Source organism: Solanum pennellii, chromosome 3 (genome assembly GCF_001406875.1).
Source record: "Solanum pennellii chromosome 3, SPENNV200".
Classification (NCBI taxonomy): domain Eukaryota; kingdom Viridiplantae; phylum Streptophyta; class Magnoliopsida; order Solanales; family Solanaceae; genus Solanum; species Solanum pennellii.
The window spans coordinates 19,165,673-19,181,329 of NC_028639.1; the positions used below are offsets into that span (position 1 = coordinate 19,165,673).

The following is a 15,657-nucleotide window of genomic DNA, read 5'->3' on the forward strand; positions in this document are numbered from 1 at the left end:
TGTGCAATGACCAAGAATGACCTAATATCATTACTTGATTCTAACTCACCTTTTTATTATCCTATTCTAACACCTTTAGTATCATTCATTTCATTATGTGCATCATTTGAGGCTGGCCTCATTCTTTCATTGGGAACTTTGACTTTAACCAACATAGATCATGTGAGCATCATGAAATCCAGTGTCTCCCCCACACCAAAAAGAGGTGGAATCACCGGCCAAAGTGACCCAAAACATGCTAGCGTACATGGGAATTTAACCCGCCAGATCCCTATATTGGCTGTATAGGTTCAAAGACTAGGAGATATAAGGAGACCCATACCCGGCAAGCCGGACAGTATCATCTCATGAGAGTTACGTGAACCTCCGCCTTTCACGAAAGAAGGCATCACCGCTTAGAGGTAGCCTATCGATGCTCAGTATAATGCTCCATTTCATTCCTCATACGTCATTGAAGTTGGTTTCTAGTATGAGGACGTTATACCTCATTAGATGATTTCTCATCTCATCATTAGTATTAAGAGTGTTAAGATAAGTACTTTCATTAGAGTGTTCATAGATATTGGTCTCCTCATTATCTTACACTCTCATTGGTGAGTACGTTTTGGTAACATTTACTTCGGCTCATTTGAGATTGTTCTCATCATTTACATTAGCCTCATGTCATGTTGTCACCACATACCTTATCATTATCACCTTTTCTATTCATAGTGACCCACCTCTTATTAAGTGAATAATCATTTCATCATATGCCGATGTACTTGGCCATTTAGTGTGTTTCACACCCTTTCTTAACCCTTCTAGGGTTTCGCCATTTGATTGTTCATTTCTGCATTTCATTGTTCATCTCATTTTATGCCAATGCACTTGGCCATTAAGTGTATCTTACACTAATACTTAACCCTTCTAGGATTCATCATTTATCTTAGGTTCACTTACTTTTGAACGTATGCTAGACTTATGAGTCTATACACACGAACCATGGGGCTTCATTCATAGTTCGTTATTTGATTCATACATTCCTAAGATTATGTAGTACAAGACTTATGTATCTTGTATATATGCCAACATCTTGATTTCGATCTAAGTAGGTGGCATTATTCTTGGATATTTTGTTCACGTATGACTTATGTATCAATACGAAATGTTGGGTAAGGAAACCCAAATTCGAATCACTTGGATAACATTTACATTTTTCATTGATTTTATTTTTAATTTCCATAATATAGGAACTCTAAATCGAACTCCAACATTAACATTGTACCTTAAATTTTCTACTTGATTTCCTCTTAAATTAGCCGAAGGATTGTGGGTTCGAACCCCCACAACCTCTTACATTTTATTCTTTAATTTTCGCTAGGGCATTGGGAGGTTGTGGATTCGAACCCCCACAGCTTCCTTATTTTTGTTGTTAATTTTTCTATAGCATTGGGAGGTTTTGGGTTCGAACCCCCACATCCTCCTTATTTTATTTTTTAATTAATTTCATTAGGCTAGGCGTTTTGGCAGTGAGGTTGTGGGGTCGAGCCCCCACAGCCTCACTTTGTTTTCTTATTTAATTTTTTTGTCACTCTCCTTCCCAACCTTGAGGTCGTGGGTTCGATTCCCACGCCTCACATTTTCTTTTCTTTACTTTCTCCTCCTTCACTCGCTGCATGGAGGTCGTGTGTTCAATTCCCACGCCTCCCATTTATTCTTATTTTGTTTTAAAATTCTTATTCTCTTGTTTCTAACCCAACAGACCCCATTTCGATTCCCCCAGCCCCCTTTTCTTTTTCATTGCTCGCAAATTCCAGTAGCTAAAGAGTGAGGTCACAAGTTCGAATCCTGGTGGCCTCACCTCTTTTAATGTATTAAATTTCAAGATTTCAACCCCCTTTTTGAACGAGATTAAAAGTACACTAACCTGGATATTTTTTTTTAAATTTTTAGCTTCCTTTCATCAACCTTTTCATGTTAGTTTCTTATGGCATTTAACCAAGCACTTAGTGCATTGTTAGGTGTAATTTAGTAGTTACATTAGTCAAGCATTTTCACTCAAAATTTGTAACTTCACACACTATATGAACATCACATTGTGCACAACTTTAGCACATAAAATACAAGAATTAACATGCCTTTGCACACCTCAAAACAGTGACCAACTTCACTGCCACAATACAAACACACATCACTTTTTCACATGATTTCGAAAAACATAATCCTTATTCACAAAATTTCAAACATGCATAATTAAACATAAACATCACGAAAAACAAATTTCATCCCCACATTGTACCAGTAAACATACCCAACCTAAAGTTCAACGGGAGCTAGTGACAGGGACATGAAAAAGGGGAACAATCCTAGTTTTCCGAGTGAATATCTTTAATCTTAAGGGGTATCATTTGAAAGGAACCAAGAGTAAAGAAACCCATACCTTAATTGATGTTCAAATGTTGATGTTGCTTCCCAAACCATCCTCCAAAACCACATCCAACTCACCTAAAGTTTCACCACCCACTCGACGGAAAACTCCTTTGCCTTCACATTTTGTATTAGCTTTCTTTGTTAGATTTTTTTCGTGATTCTTTAAGTGTGAATAACCTTTGTTATATTTTCTATTCTTCACATTAATTGGAAGAGAGAAAACAACAGTGTTTGCATGTGAGAATGTGATAAACATGAGAGAGTGAAACGTGTGAAGTTGTTTAGGCTTAGATAATGACTTAGTTAATTTAGGACTCTCTTTAATACTTAATATTTGATTTAATTAATTATAAGTGAAAGTACCATTTTACATAATAAATAAATCACCATTTTGTTGCTTCCAATGGGGCGCGAACTCGGGTAGAGTGGCCCTTGTAAAATGGATTATTTCGGGTCAACCTAAGCCGAATTGGTTCTTTAATTAAATTAACTAATTAATTAATTAATTCCTTAGAGTAATTATGATATTACCCTTGTCCTGGAAAAGACTATTCTACCCCAGGACCCTCAAAACTTAAGATTTCTTCTTTTTAAGTAAGGTAAAGACTCCTTCGATTAAATCTCCATTTTCAAGAGCCTTACTTGGTTAGTTCCAACCTTTCCAAGCTCAACTAACTCCCCAAGTTAGTTGGCTTTGTCGTAATAAGGGTTCTGAGGTTTGGTTCTACGCGTATCAATCCGTGTGAACCTTGGTCTAATCGCAAACATTCTTGTTACCTTATGTATTTGTCCTATTCATTTTTTAGGGTTGTTCAAATCACATAATGTCTACAACAACACATTGAGGCAGCCACCATCTTAAGACCACATTACACTTTCAAGCATAGACCACACAACCCACAATAACATAGGAGACAAGCCAAGTTCATATTACACTTTAAGACTCCTAACATTATCTATTCACACCTTCACATAGGGGTACATGGGAGGGGTCATTAATCCTTAAAACTTCATTAATAGAAATACCTACACATCATCTTTAAATAGATATATACATGCTTATACAATAGACATATAACTTAGATCAGAACTAGAATAGAAAAGTAGGCATAAGCTTCACATAGTGTGATCATTATAACCACACACTCATCTATTTATATATTTTTCTTTAAGGCCATAGTTAATACACATATAATGAAAATAAGGTAAACACCACCACCATAAGTGGACCATACAACACAATGCCATACAAGGCTTCATCAACAATACTATAAAGAAGTAGAGAAGTAGAAGAGTAAAGCAAGTCTTACCAACCCTTTAGCCTTTGGTCATCATTGACCATTACTACTATTTAATCAATAAACCATGTATAGGTCAGTATCTAAATTACCATAATCATAAAAGAAATCATGTACAAGTCGCTACAAGATCATACTACAATCTAATATAATACATCACATATATACTAGGAAGTAGAGAGTTATATATCATCAACAAATTCCCTTAGTCTTGTTCATCAATAATATTTTATCAATAACATAATTTTAGGGAAGTACACTTAAGATGATAAAATCATGCTTAAATCCCTACAAGATCAAGATACCAACATATGCATTAAACTATCAATTCAATAGAGAGTAGAGAAAATAGGAAATGCTACTAATTCCTTAAGGCCTTGATCATAAATCATATTCTTAACAATAATGTAATCGTTAGGAAGTAACTAAATACATCATTACTTAAAAGGAACCATGCTTCATCTAACCCAAAATTGAGATCACATCACATATATAGTATTATCAATCGATAGACTAGAAGAAACTAAATCAATTCGTGCCAATCCTTCTTTACTTTGATCATACGAGATTTCTATCCATAATTCAATCATCATAATAACCTAAAAAAGTAGCTACAAGAAACTTAACATATTCTAATATCTTACAACAATCACCATGAAGACTAACTTATAGTGAACACATTGAACATAGATTAGCTTTGTTCAAATCATCATACATTGATCCACATGGATCATTAATCAGTAATTATTCATCAATATACATTCTATGCAGTATACATAATCATATTAACATAATTGATTCACTAAACGGTAAGCATAAAATGAAGATCATAAAGCTATACATAGGCTAAAATCAAGTTTTTGAAAGAGCATGGGTTCATCATGCAATCGGATTGAAAATCACGTCGAAATCAGTAGATAATCATCAATCATTCATAATATTCTTTTGAAATCAATTTAAGAAAGAAATCATGGCTAGATTGAAGAAGAAGAGATTTGATCATGAAACTTCTTTGAAAAGTTTGAGATTAACTCTCCAAGTGAAAGGTTAGTTAGAGATGAAAGATCATCATACCTCTATTTCATGAAGAATCCAATATAAATTGGGGAATAATCCATGGAAATCACATCTACACGCTGCCCTTAAACTTCACCTTTAATAGAGGTTGCTAGAGAGGATTTTTGGGAGAGGGAGGTTTGATTTTGATTTGGAGGATTGAATATGGGCTATTCACGTTATAGATCGTCTATATATACTTATAATAGGTAAATAAACCTCCTAGGGTCAGGTTAGAACGTGGTGTGAATTTCCCATTCATCCCATACTTCGGCAGCATGCATGGCATTAACTGCAGGCCTGCATCGACGGACACCAATGAGGGGGCATGGATCCATCGACGGGCCGTCCTCTGCCTCCTTCATTTGGGTCTGAGGCTGTCATGTGGCCAAGCCTTCTCCAGGATAAGTTCCCATCGACTCCTCCCCATCAAAGGGGCGTCAGTCCACTAACGGTACGTCCTTTGAGCTCGTCGATTGACACTGCCAAGGTGGTGTCTCGACAACCTTTGGGTCCTTCTTGTTGGCACTTTTGTGGGGCCCTTTGGAGGTTGTACCCGTACATTTCCAAAGTAAATATAAACATTAACAGCTCAAGGACCTTACACATCATTTTCAGCAAAAATTTTACATGCAACACCTAAAAACATTTTACGCCCCAACAAGACACATATGAACGTCTCAAGGGTAACTTTGGAACTTCTTAGACGTTCTTGAACGTTTGACCTCCAACCTTTCTGAAACTCCATATAATACCAATAAAAATTATTATAACTCTTTTAAAGACTTCATAAGCTCGAGATATACAAATATAAGCAAGTAAAGACACATGAGACACATAGGTGACTAGTCGTGGAACGTCTTCGTTGTCCTTTGATGTTTGACTTGTAGATCGCCTCAAACCTTACAACCTCAATAACATATTTTAAGACATTTTAGGACCTTACCCTTATCACGGACATGTTAGGATCTAGACACTCTAAATAATTTTGCGGGTCTTAGAAAATACATAATAAATATTTGTAACAAAACTAAGAAACATAGACTATGTCCTCGAATATATGAATATATACCAAACGTTGAGAGAGTAGAATTCCCATGTTTCGCCTTCTAGACTTCTCCTTGATTCCAACCTATACTTATTAATTATAGGAAAGTATGGGGTTAGTACAAATAATGGACTAGTATGGCATATGCAAAAACATAAAAAGGGACATTTTAGAAAAAAATACACTTTCATGCCAATAAAGTAAAACATTCATGAATATCAAAGTAAAACAACATAAGACTCATCATTTAACACTTGGAGAATGATTTTCAAAATTTTAACAAAAAGAGACTTTACAATAATCTTTTAAAAATTTACATTAAACTATTTTGACTATACAATGAACTATCCTTATTCAAAAACACTGAACTTCCAACGTCAAGCAAAGAGGAAGTGAGCTCATTTCTGAAGGAGTTCCCGAACTAAGGTTATCCCAAGACTCACCAAGGTAAGAAATGAAGGAAACGCCCATACTCCTCCTTCAATACAAACCTATGTGATCCACAAGACTACCCCTTTAAGTCTTACTCACCTCGGGAGAACAAGTCCCCAGTCAATGACAAGACATTACAAGAACACTCAAACAACACACCAATACTTCCCTTTCATAATGCCTACTTAGTGCAATGAGTAGATTGCATCTCATTCCACCACGTACCCTATGCAGTACATTCTTTTAGATGACTTAGCTCATACAATTCATATAACACACATCAAGACTCCCTATTCGGAATGCCTACCTAGTGTAATTCGTAGATGGCGTCTCATTCCACCACCTACCCTATATAGTACACTCTGTTAGAAGACTTTATAATTTCAATTTATACAAGACTCACCAAGACTCCCCTTTCGGAATGCCTACCTAGTTCAATGGATACATAGTGTCCCATTCCACTACCTACCCTAAGTAGTACACTCTTTTAGAGGACTTAGTGATTTTATCACTTTTGTGATGGTTATCTTAACAGACATAGACCATGAGATTTAGGCATGGAATCCTGATACTTCCCTTATCGGAGAAGGGACCCCCCATTTTCCTTTAGCTACTAAGGAACTCATTCTCAACTAACTAGGAGTACTCATATTAAGAGGTTCATTGGAATACAACATCTCAACTCAAGAAGTGTAACCACCACTTCTTCGTATCCTCTCGGTGCTAGGCATAACTCCCCACAGATTCTCAACATTACATACTATAGGTTAAGGATAACTAGTGAACACCACATCTCAACTCACGAAGGGCATTCATCCTCCTACCTATCTTAAAAATCTGTTAGGATGTAGTGAGGTTGCTACTAAACTTTTCATCTCAACTCACGAAGAGTGTTCACCCCAAAACTCCCCTTTTGACTTCTCTTAGCTTCATTTATCCATTAAATCTTGAGTGTGTGTGTACATGTGAGCACACCTTGCACATAAGAATCATTTCATTTACACTCAATTATGTACATTCTTAGGCCTACATTCATCACATTACACACTAACATGCTAAGCATATACAATTACTTCATTTCAGCATAATCTAGGCAAAACATACAGTTCAAGATTGATAATGCATATGAACATAAACCTCATAATTATCACTTCATTTTCACACACTAGGCCTTCAAAGTGATACTCACAATAAACATAACCAAATGCAACAAGTAATCACCGCCACCAAGAAGGTGGACCATACCACTCAAGAGCATTTCAGAATAAGAGTTATACAATAAAACGAACTCACCATTTAACTAAGATTTCACCCCCTATAATAAATTCTTCAATAATTCATCATAATATGGCCCTTAGGTAAGTAGCTAAACCATAATAATATAATAAGGAAACCAAAGCTCAAACACTACACAATCATGTTCATTTAACCATTTTCTTAAGTTAAAAGTTGGAAATATGAATAAACATGAGTTCATTAGGATTTTGACCTTAAAATAATCAATTAATACTAGAAAAAACCTATTTGAATAATTAAAACACTTTTACATGAAGACCCATGCATAGAATCAAAACTTGAAGAAGATAGATTTTGGAAACCCTTTTTGAAAATCATTTAGAAATGACTCCTTGAATGGAAGAGTTTTCAAGGATTACTGTGTTGAACAAGTGTATATATAACTAGTTTCTCGGTACGCGCCACGTGCGTGTGGCCATATTAATAAAAATATTTTTGTGAAGATTGTATATTAGCAATATTTTTAAGTTATATTATGTGTTATAAAATAGAAAAAAATACAAACTAAATGTTCTTAAAATTGATAACATCCTGGTGTTTTTGTTTCTAAGATCCAAAATCCAAAAAACTACACAACTACAATATTTAAATGAATAAGTGAAATGTTATGTGCTACGTTAATGAAATATGTGTAAAATCAGTAACATAATGAAATCTTTTACCGTAAAATTAATGTTGTGTGTTGCACATATTAAGCCCTAACAAGGAAATTTAATAATAAGTGTCATGAGTGTATTCTTCACTAAGAAATTTCTTTGATGAATCCAACAACATGAATAGCTTAAATTCTTGCACAAATCCAACAATGTTCATAGCGTATTTTAATAGCCTTTAACTTTGACATTGATTGAGAAAAAACTGATCAGAGAAATGATATACTCTTCTTTAGAACCCATAAAAATTGAGAGGGAACTTGAGGAAAATGAAAACTATTGTTGACTTCATATAATACTCACTTTAAATGATTAATTAGTCTCTTTAGCTTCTTTTCATGTATTTATCATTGAAAATAACATATATTAATATATTAACTATGAGATTCATTGTATTGAAATTTACAACTTTTAAGATTCTAGCAATGTAAAGGTATCTGCTTCTATATTGTAGTTAATGTGCAACATAAATCTCTATCTATTTGCTCTCATTAACTAACATTTGTCTCTTCATTTTCTTTAACGTTTAGATTATTTAATTTTCATAACTGTTCAAATATTCTCAATTCATTAACAGTAAAAAAAGTTTACTACTCAATATTTTTCAAAAATAAAATAATCAAATATGAATATAAAATTTTTATTTAGTATAGGGATAAAATGGTAATTAAACTTTACATCTTGGAGCTTCCCACTTATAATAAAATATGATTTGGATGTTTCATACTAGTCACACTATATACTAGTAATAGAGAAACTCAACAACCACAATACCAAACATACTCCAAGAATTTTGTGGGTATAACATAATACAAAAGTATCATTAAATTTCATATTTTTTGCTCCAAAGTTAAATTAGACACCAAGTCTAATCAGAAGCAAATAACCGCCAATTTCAAATGTGATCTCAAAAATATTTTTCATGTATTTGAAAATAGTTTTTCCTCATATTTTAATGTTGGAAAGATTATTCTACGAAAGAATTATAGTGCTGCAATTCTCTTTGACAATGTTTACACAATGTCAAAGTTCATTCCATAGAGACACAAAATCACAAATTCTAAGTCACTGGTATTTTTCCTCTATCATAAATAATAGACATCACTTAGTATTTAAAATACTTACAATAAGGACAAAAAAAATTGTACAATTTATTTCTATATTACATTGAAGTTTATAGAAAATCAAAAGTACAACACTGACTTATTATGTCAATTTTTCATATTCTTCAAACCAATTGCATAGTCCAATTTATCCAGAGTATAAAACCACCAAAGTTTTTAGTCTACAAAAATAAAACACACTAACATTTCTCATGGAGTACAAAAATAAAACACACTAACATTTCTCATGGAGTACAAATTGTATTCTTTATCACATAGAAATGTTTTTCGTATCAAATTGTATTCCAACTATAACATTTTGACATACTATTTTATCAAACAAAAATATACATCTTTCATTTTTGCAAACTAAAGAATTTTAAAAGCAACAATATTTGCGAAGTAAAATTCATTCCACAACATATTGATTGCAGATCTTTTTCCAAAGATACACATAATAAAAAAAATCAAAGATGATAACTCTTATAAACTATGTTCCTCCTTATATAATTTAATAAGATTGGTTTTAGCCAATAACAGATTCAAACCGAACCACGAACACCCCTAACTACCACATAAACTAAAACAAATGAGGTAAGGTATATTATTTGAAAATTACATTAAGAATACTGTGAATTCCAACTTAAAGTATTTAAAAACATATGAATTAGAGAAACTTGGGGATCAAATTTCAAAAGTTACAAAGAGAGAAACTTGCTTTAGGTACTTATGGTCAAGTTCAGAAATTTATTAAGACGAAAACTAATTTAAAATTGGCTTAACCCATTGGTGGCCCCCTAAAGTTGGCACGATATTTTCACTTAGATACCTTAACTAGACATTGTTCATTTTAGACACCAGATGTAGCGTCCCGCTATGGTATTTTCACACTTTTTGCTTACCTGTCATAATGAGTGCGATACACTCATTGACCAACGCGTTACCTGTTAATCTTTAAACGGAATACGATAAAAATTTTCTGTTACATTCTCACTTCGACCTTGCTAAACAAGGCAACGAATTATGGAGAAGTAATGCATTTCTCTTCTACTTCCATGATCCGATTCTCTCAATCTGTAGAATAAAGGAAATACTAACAGTATAATAATTTTCTTAAGATTGTTGTTCATCTTGTATTTCAAACATACTTAGAACAAAACTTTGAATATCTTTGTAAGACAACAAAGTTTAAGGACATTTTCCATCTAGAAAATTAAAACTAGTAGCGAAACTAGAATCAGAAACTGATTAAAAAAAATATATGAAATATTTTTCTTAAAGAAGTATTGTTGTTAATATGTGTCTAAAGAATCTTACTGATTCCAACAAACATTGCAGAAACACGACGTTACCATGTTTAATGAACCAGTGAAGAACAAAAGAATAGAAGAACTGAAATTAATTCACAAATCTAAAATTTGTAAAACACGTACAAGAATCTGGAAAATTTTTAGTAGGAAAAATATCAAGTCCACTGAACTCACAGTGTCCCTTAAAGAAATTATTCCCCTCTAGTATCCGAGGTTTGGTTTGGAATATTATCACCCAGGGTAAAATGATCTCAATCACCAGAGTATAGATACCAAAAACTCTGGTGTCAGCAAACAACTCAACGGCAGTAAAGTACACTTAGAATACTAGATTAAGTAGTTGAAGAAGAAGTCCATGAACTCTATATTAAAATGAGAGGAAGTCCCTCAATTTATAGAAAACAAAGGGTAGTGCGAAAAGGTTCTTATTGTGCCTTACCGGAAAGGTGACAAACCTTTGGAAAGTCACAATCTTTCAAAAAGGTCGTCACCTTTCATAAAAGTCACAACTTTCCATAAAAGTCACAACTTTTCATAAAAGTCGCAACTTTTCATAAAAGTCACAACTTTTCATAAAAGTCGCAACATTTCATAAAAGTCTCAACTCTTCATTTTCCATTCACACCTTTTTAAAACCCAACAATAGTTAGTAAACATGTAAAGAAACCAACGCTTCGATGACACATGGATTTTTGTCCATATAATTTTAAAAAAAAATTAAATCAATAAAATCCCCACATGACCCCTCCCCTTATTGTCTACTACAAAAATCCATACCCATNCCCCCCTCTCTCCAAATACCCCTATTCATTTGCAGAAAAATATACACATACTCGTTCCCCCACCCCATTGTCTTCTCCAAATATCTCCATCTTTTTTTTTATTAAAACATGTGGGAACCATACACATGCTCTTTCTTTTTTGTTAATGTCTTTTTCATACCTTTTTTAATTCTAGTTAGCAGATTTATAATTCACCAAAAATTAAACTAACTCCTCTTTAAATATTAAATTATTTCGGGAAAGAATCTCATGAATAATTTAATATTTAATCTTGAAATGGGTCTATTCATAAATTTCTAAAGTAGTGTCAATCATTTTTCATCATTTTACTACAACTATTTTTATTCACCATATTGGATATTTAAGTTTGCAAAAATGGTGGCGGGAAATGGGAATGAAGAAGAAAAATAATTAAGAATCAACTAAAAACTTTTTTCACGCGCGTTCAATAAGTGTATTAAACTCACTAAGCCATGTAAAGAAAAAATTGTCAAAATGACACATCGCGACCGTACATGACATGTCTAAAATGAACATTGCCCATTTGAGGTGTCTAAGTGAAACTTCGTGCCAACTTTAAGGGGTCCTTGATGGGTTATGCCTTTGAAAATTACATTAACAATACAATTAATCCAACTTTAAGGGGTCCTTGATGGGTTAGGCCTTTGAAAATTACATTAACAATACAATAAATCATAATAATTAACAACTTACAATATTGGAAAACATATTAACCCTAAAAATTTCACAACTACCACTAGGGTTGTTCATGGTTATGATTTAACAACCAAATCGAACCATAACCGATTTAAAAAATTGATATTTGGTTTGAATTTGTTAGGTTTGCATTTTTAATTTTTAAAACCAATACTGTTTAGTTTGGTTTTGGTTTTACTAAAAAACAACGGCAAAAACAACCAAACCAAACCGATTAATTAGAAATATAAATTTTCAATTTTGGGATGGTAGCGGAATTATATAGGAAGAGTAGTGAATAGAGATTGATGAAAGATTGATGATTTTATTTATGAGGGGAAGCCCTCTATTTATATACAAAAATTTCACACTTTTGGCCAAAATGGCCGACATCTACTTTACACTTGGCCTTTTTACATTCGGCCGACGCAAAAAACAAAAACTTAATGGCCTATTTTTATTATTGGCCGACACACTTACTATTTACTTTACGACTTTTTACATAATTGGCTTTTTACAGCCGACGCAACACGACAAAAATAAAAGACTGACACAATACTTTTTACATATGGCTGATATTCAGCCGACACAAAACGATAAACACTAATAATTTTTTTTTTATCTTCTTTTATCGGAATCTTCTGGTGTAGCTTGTTCTTATCCTAAATCAACTGTAGGTATCACATTATCTTCTCCGTTGCACTTGGAGCATTTATGATCTGGGTATTTGTTGCTGATAAGTTTGCAATATCTTACTTATAATTCTTCTGAAATAAATTCCTTCTTCAAGGCTCTTGTAGTTGGTTGTTCTTCTGGCTTTAGTAATGACAAAATCCATCGCTGGACTTCATCCATATCTGATTTCCTTAGCTCTTTGGAGTTCGCATAAATCATTACCTGATCTCTTGCATAACAGCTCCAAATGGCATTGCCATTTAAATAATTGTTTGCTAACTCTTGTATAATTGTAGCTATACCAATTATTCTTTTATTTGCATAAAAGTTAGGTATTTCTACTTTTGGTATCTCATTTTGTTTTTCTATCTCTTCTGGAATGATAATATCTCTGGTTAATCCTATCTTTACCACCTGTATTGGTGATTTTATCTCTTCGTATAGTATCTCTGCTGGTGCTGTATAACATTTTATATAGAATAAATTTCCTTTGGAAATTCTTTTATATGTTAAAAATGCTCTATGTAGTTCTGGTATTCCGGCTATTTCTTCTCCGGTATATGTGTATACTGTATTTAATAGTCCGTAGTTATAACATGTTTTTACTAGGTTGGGGTTGGTCTTAGGTTGTGCAATAAGTTTGTTATATCCTTGTAGTTTCTGGGTTATATAGTCTTCTTCGGGAGTTTTTGTTTGTGTGGATCTTGGGTTTAGGTTTAGATATGTTTGAATTTTGTATATGTTTTCAATGTAGGATTGTGTAATGTAGTTATATCTCTTTTTGTCATTTTGTAGGCTTACTGCATAGGTAGATGTTTGTGGTTCTACTAGTATCTGCTTTTGTGGTTTTTGGGTAAATGGTTTTGCAAATAGCTGGTTTAAATTTGTATTTTTTGGTTTTTCATTAATTCTTTTGCTTGTACCTGCAGTTGTATCTAAACAAACATTGTTATGGGTTTTTAGGAGTTTCCCATCATCTCCTTCTATCTCTGGCTGTTTTCCGTCTGCCGCACGACGTAGCTCCGCATGTTTTGAGTCATGCTGCTGACTGTTAGCTTTCAGATTTTGTACATCTGTCTCTATCTTTTCTATTTTTTGGCATAGATTTGTCATCATTGCCAATAGATCTTTCATTGTATCTCTTTCTTGAGAGGTAGTCTGCAATAAGATTTTCATCAGTTTTAATAATCTCAATTGTAAATGTAAAATTTAATATATTTAATATTAATCTTCTTATTTCTTTTGTTGTAACTGAATCGTCTATCTTTTTGGTTATCCACCACTTTACCTGTGTGTTATCTGTCCTTACAATAAATTTATTGTAAACTATATATGGTTCGAATGCTAGTAAACATTTATATAATGCAAATAGTTCCTTTCTATTTATCTCCCATTTTGCCTGTGCTTCAGTATATGATCCTGAGTAATATCTGCAATGGTGTTCTATCTTTTCTTTGTTATATTTATATTTTAGTACTCCTCCATAACTGTGATCACTCGAATCTGTTTCAACTATGTATATAAATGTTTTACTTTCATCAGGAAAATACAGTTTTGGTAGATTTTTACATAATTTCTTAATATTCTTTATGTGTTCTTTATCTTTGTTGTCAAAATAATATTCAACATCTTTTTTAAGTTTTTTATGTAGTGGTTTTAAATGTTCTGCTAGTTTTGGTATATATTCTCTTACTTGATTTACTAGTCCTAAAAATGATTGTAATTTCTTTTTTGTATCTATATTTTCGTCAAGGGTGATTATCTTTTGTACTATGTGAGTTTGCATTTTTATTCCATTTTTATCTATTTGTATGCCTAGAAATTCTATCTGTGGTTTCATTATTTCTGCTTTACTTTCACTTAAGCTTATACCTGAATTTTTTATTATATGTATGAATTTTTCTAATAATCTTATATGTTCTTCTTGTGTTTTAGAATATAATAATATATCATCTATGTATACAATGCAATTTTCTAATTGGTTGAAATAGTTGTCCATAAAGTGTTGATATCTACCTGGTGCATTTTTATATCCAAATGGTAATACATTCCATTCATAGAAACCTTGTGGTACTGTGAATGCTGTTAATTGTTTAGATTCTTCTTCTAGTCTTAGATGGTAAAATCCTGATTTACAGTCAAATTTACTAAAATAGTTATATCCTTGTATCTGTCTTATTTTAAGTATTTTATTAGGTATTGGGTAGTTGTATGTTTTAGTTTTGGCGTTTAGATTTCTGTAATCTATAACCATTCTACTTTTACCTCTTTTTTGTTCACTATGTTTTATAACTATAAATGCCGGGCTTGTGTGCTTACTGTTACTTTCTTGTATATAATTCTTTTCCAGTAATTCATTTATATGTATTTTAAATTCTTGTAAATCATCGAAGTTATATTTTAACGGTTTCTGTGTTATTATACTATTTTCGTCTATTAGCTCAATCTTTACCTTTGTTTTATGTTTTTCCCATCCTTGTAATGGGTCTTCATTGTATAGTTGTTTTAGTTGTTCATTAATTATTTGAACTCTGTCTATTGTAAATATGATTATTTCTAATTGTGTTTCTTGTTCTTTATCTATATTTTTCATTTCTTGGTTTATTTTTTCACTACCTTTTATCCATTCCATAGCTTTTCGTTGTTTATTTTTTACCCTTTTTGCTCCTATTTTATTGCCACATGGTGTAGTAAGCCACCAGTGTGTTTTTGTTATTATATGTGGGTAAAATTTATCTAAAAATGGCATTCCTAGTAACATATCTTTTGTTGTGAACTCAAAATTATAGATTTCTTCTATTATTAGTATTTTATCCCATATTTGTATCTTTATATTTTTTGCTTTGTATTTTATCATACTTCCTTCATTATTAAATCCTGTTACTACCATAGGTGTTTT

The 15,657-nt window shown here is 32.5% G+C and overlaps 1 protein-coding gene across 1 annotated transcript; it reads right to left on the reverse strand.

Moving 5' to 3' along the window:
* Positions 1 to 12,839: 12,839 nt before the first annotated feature.
* Positions 12,840 to 14,202, reverse strand: LOC107013250. The gene has a single exon (XM_015213206.2). It carries the CDS (start codon positions 13,932 to 13,934, stop codon positions 12,840 to 12,842), a length of 1,095 nt encoding a protein of 364 aa, XP_015068692.1. The 5' UTR covers positions 13,935 to 14,202.
* Positions 14,203 to 15,657: the final 1,455 nt, after the last annotated feature.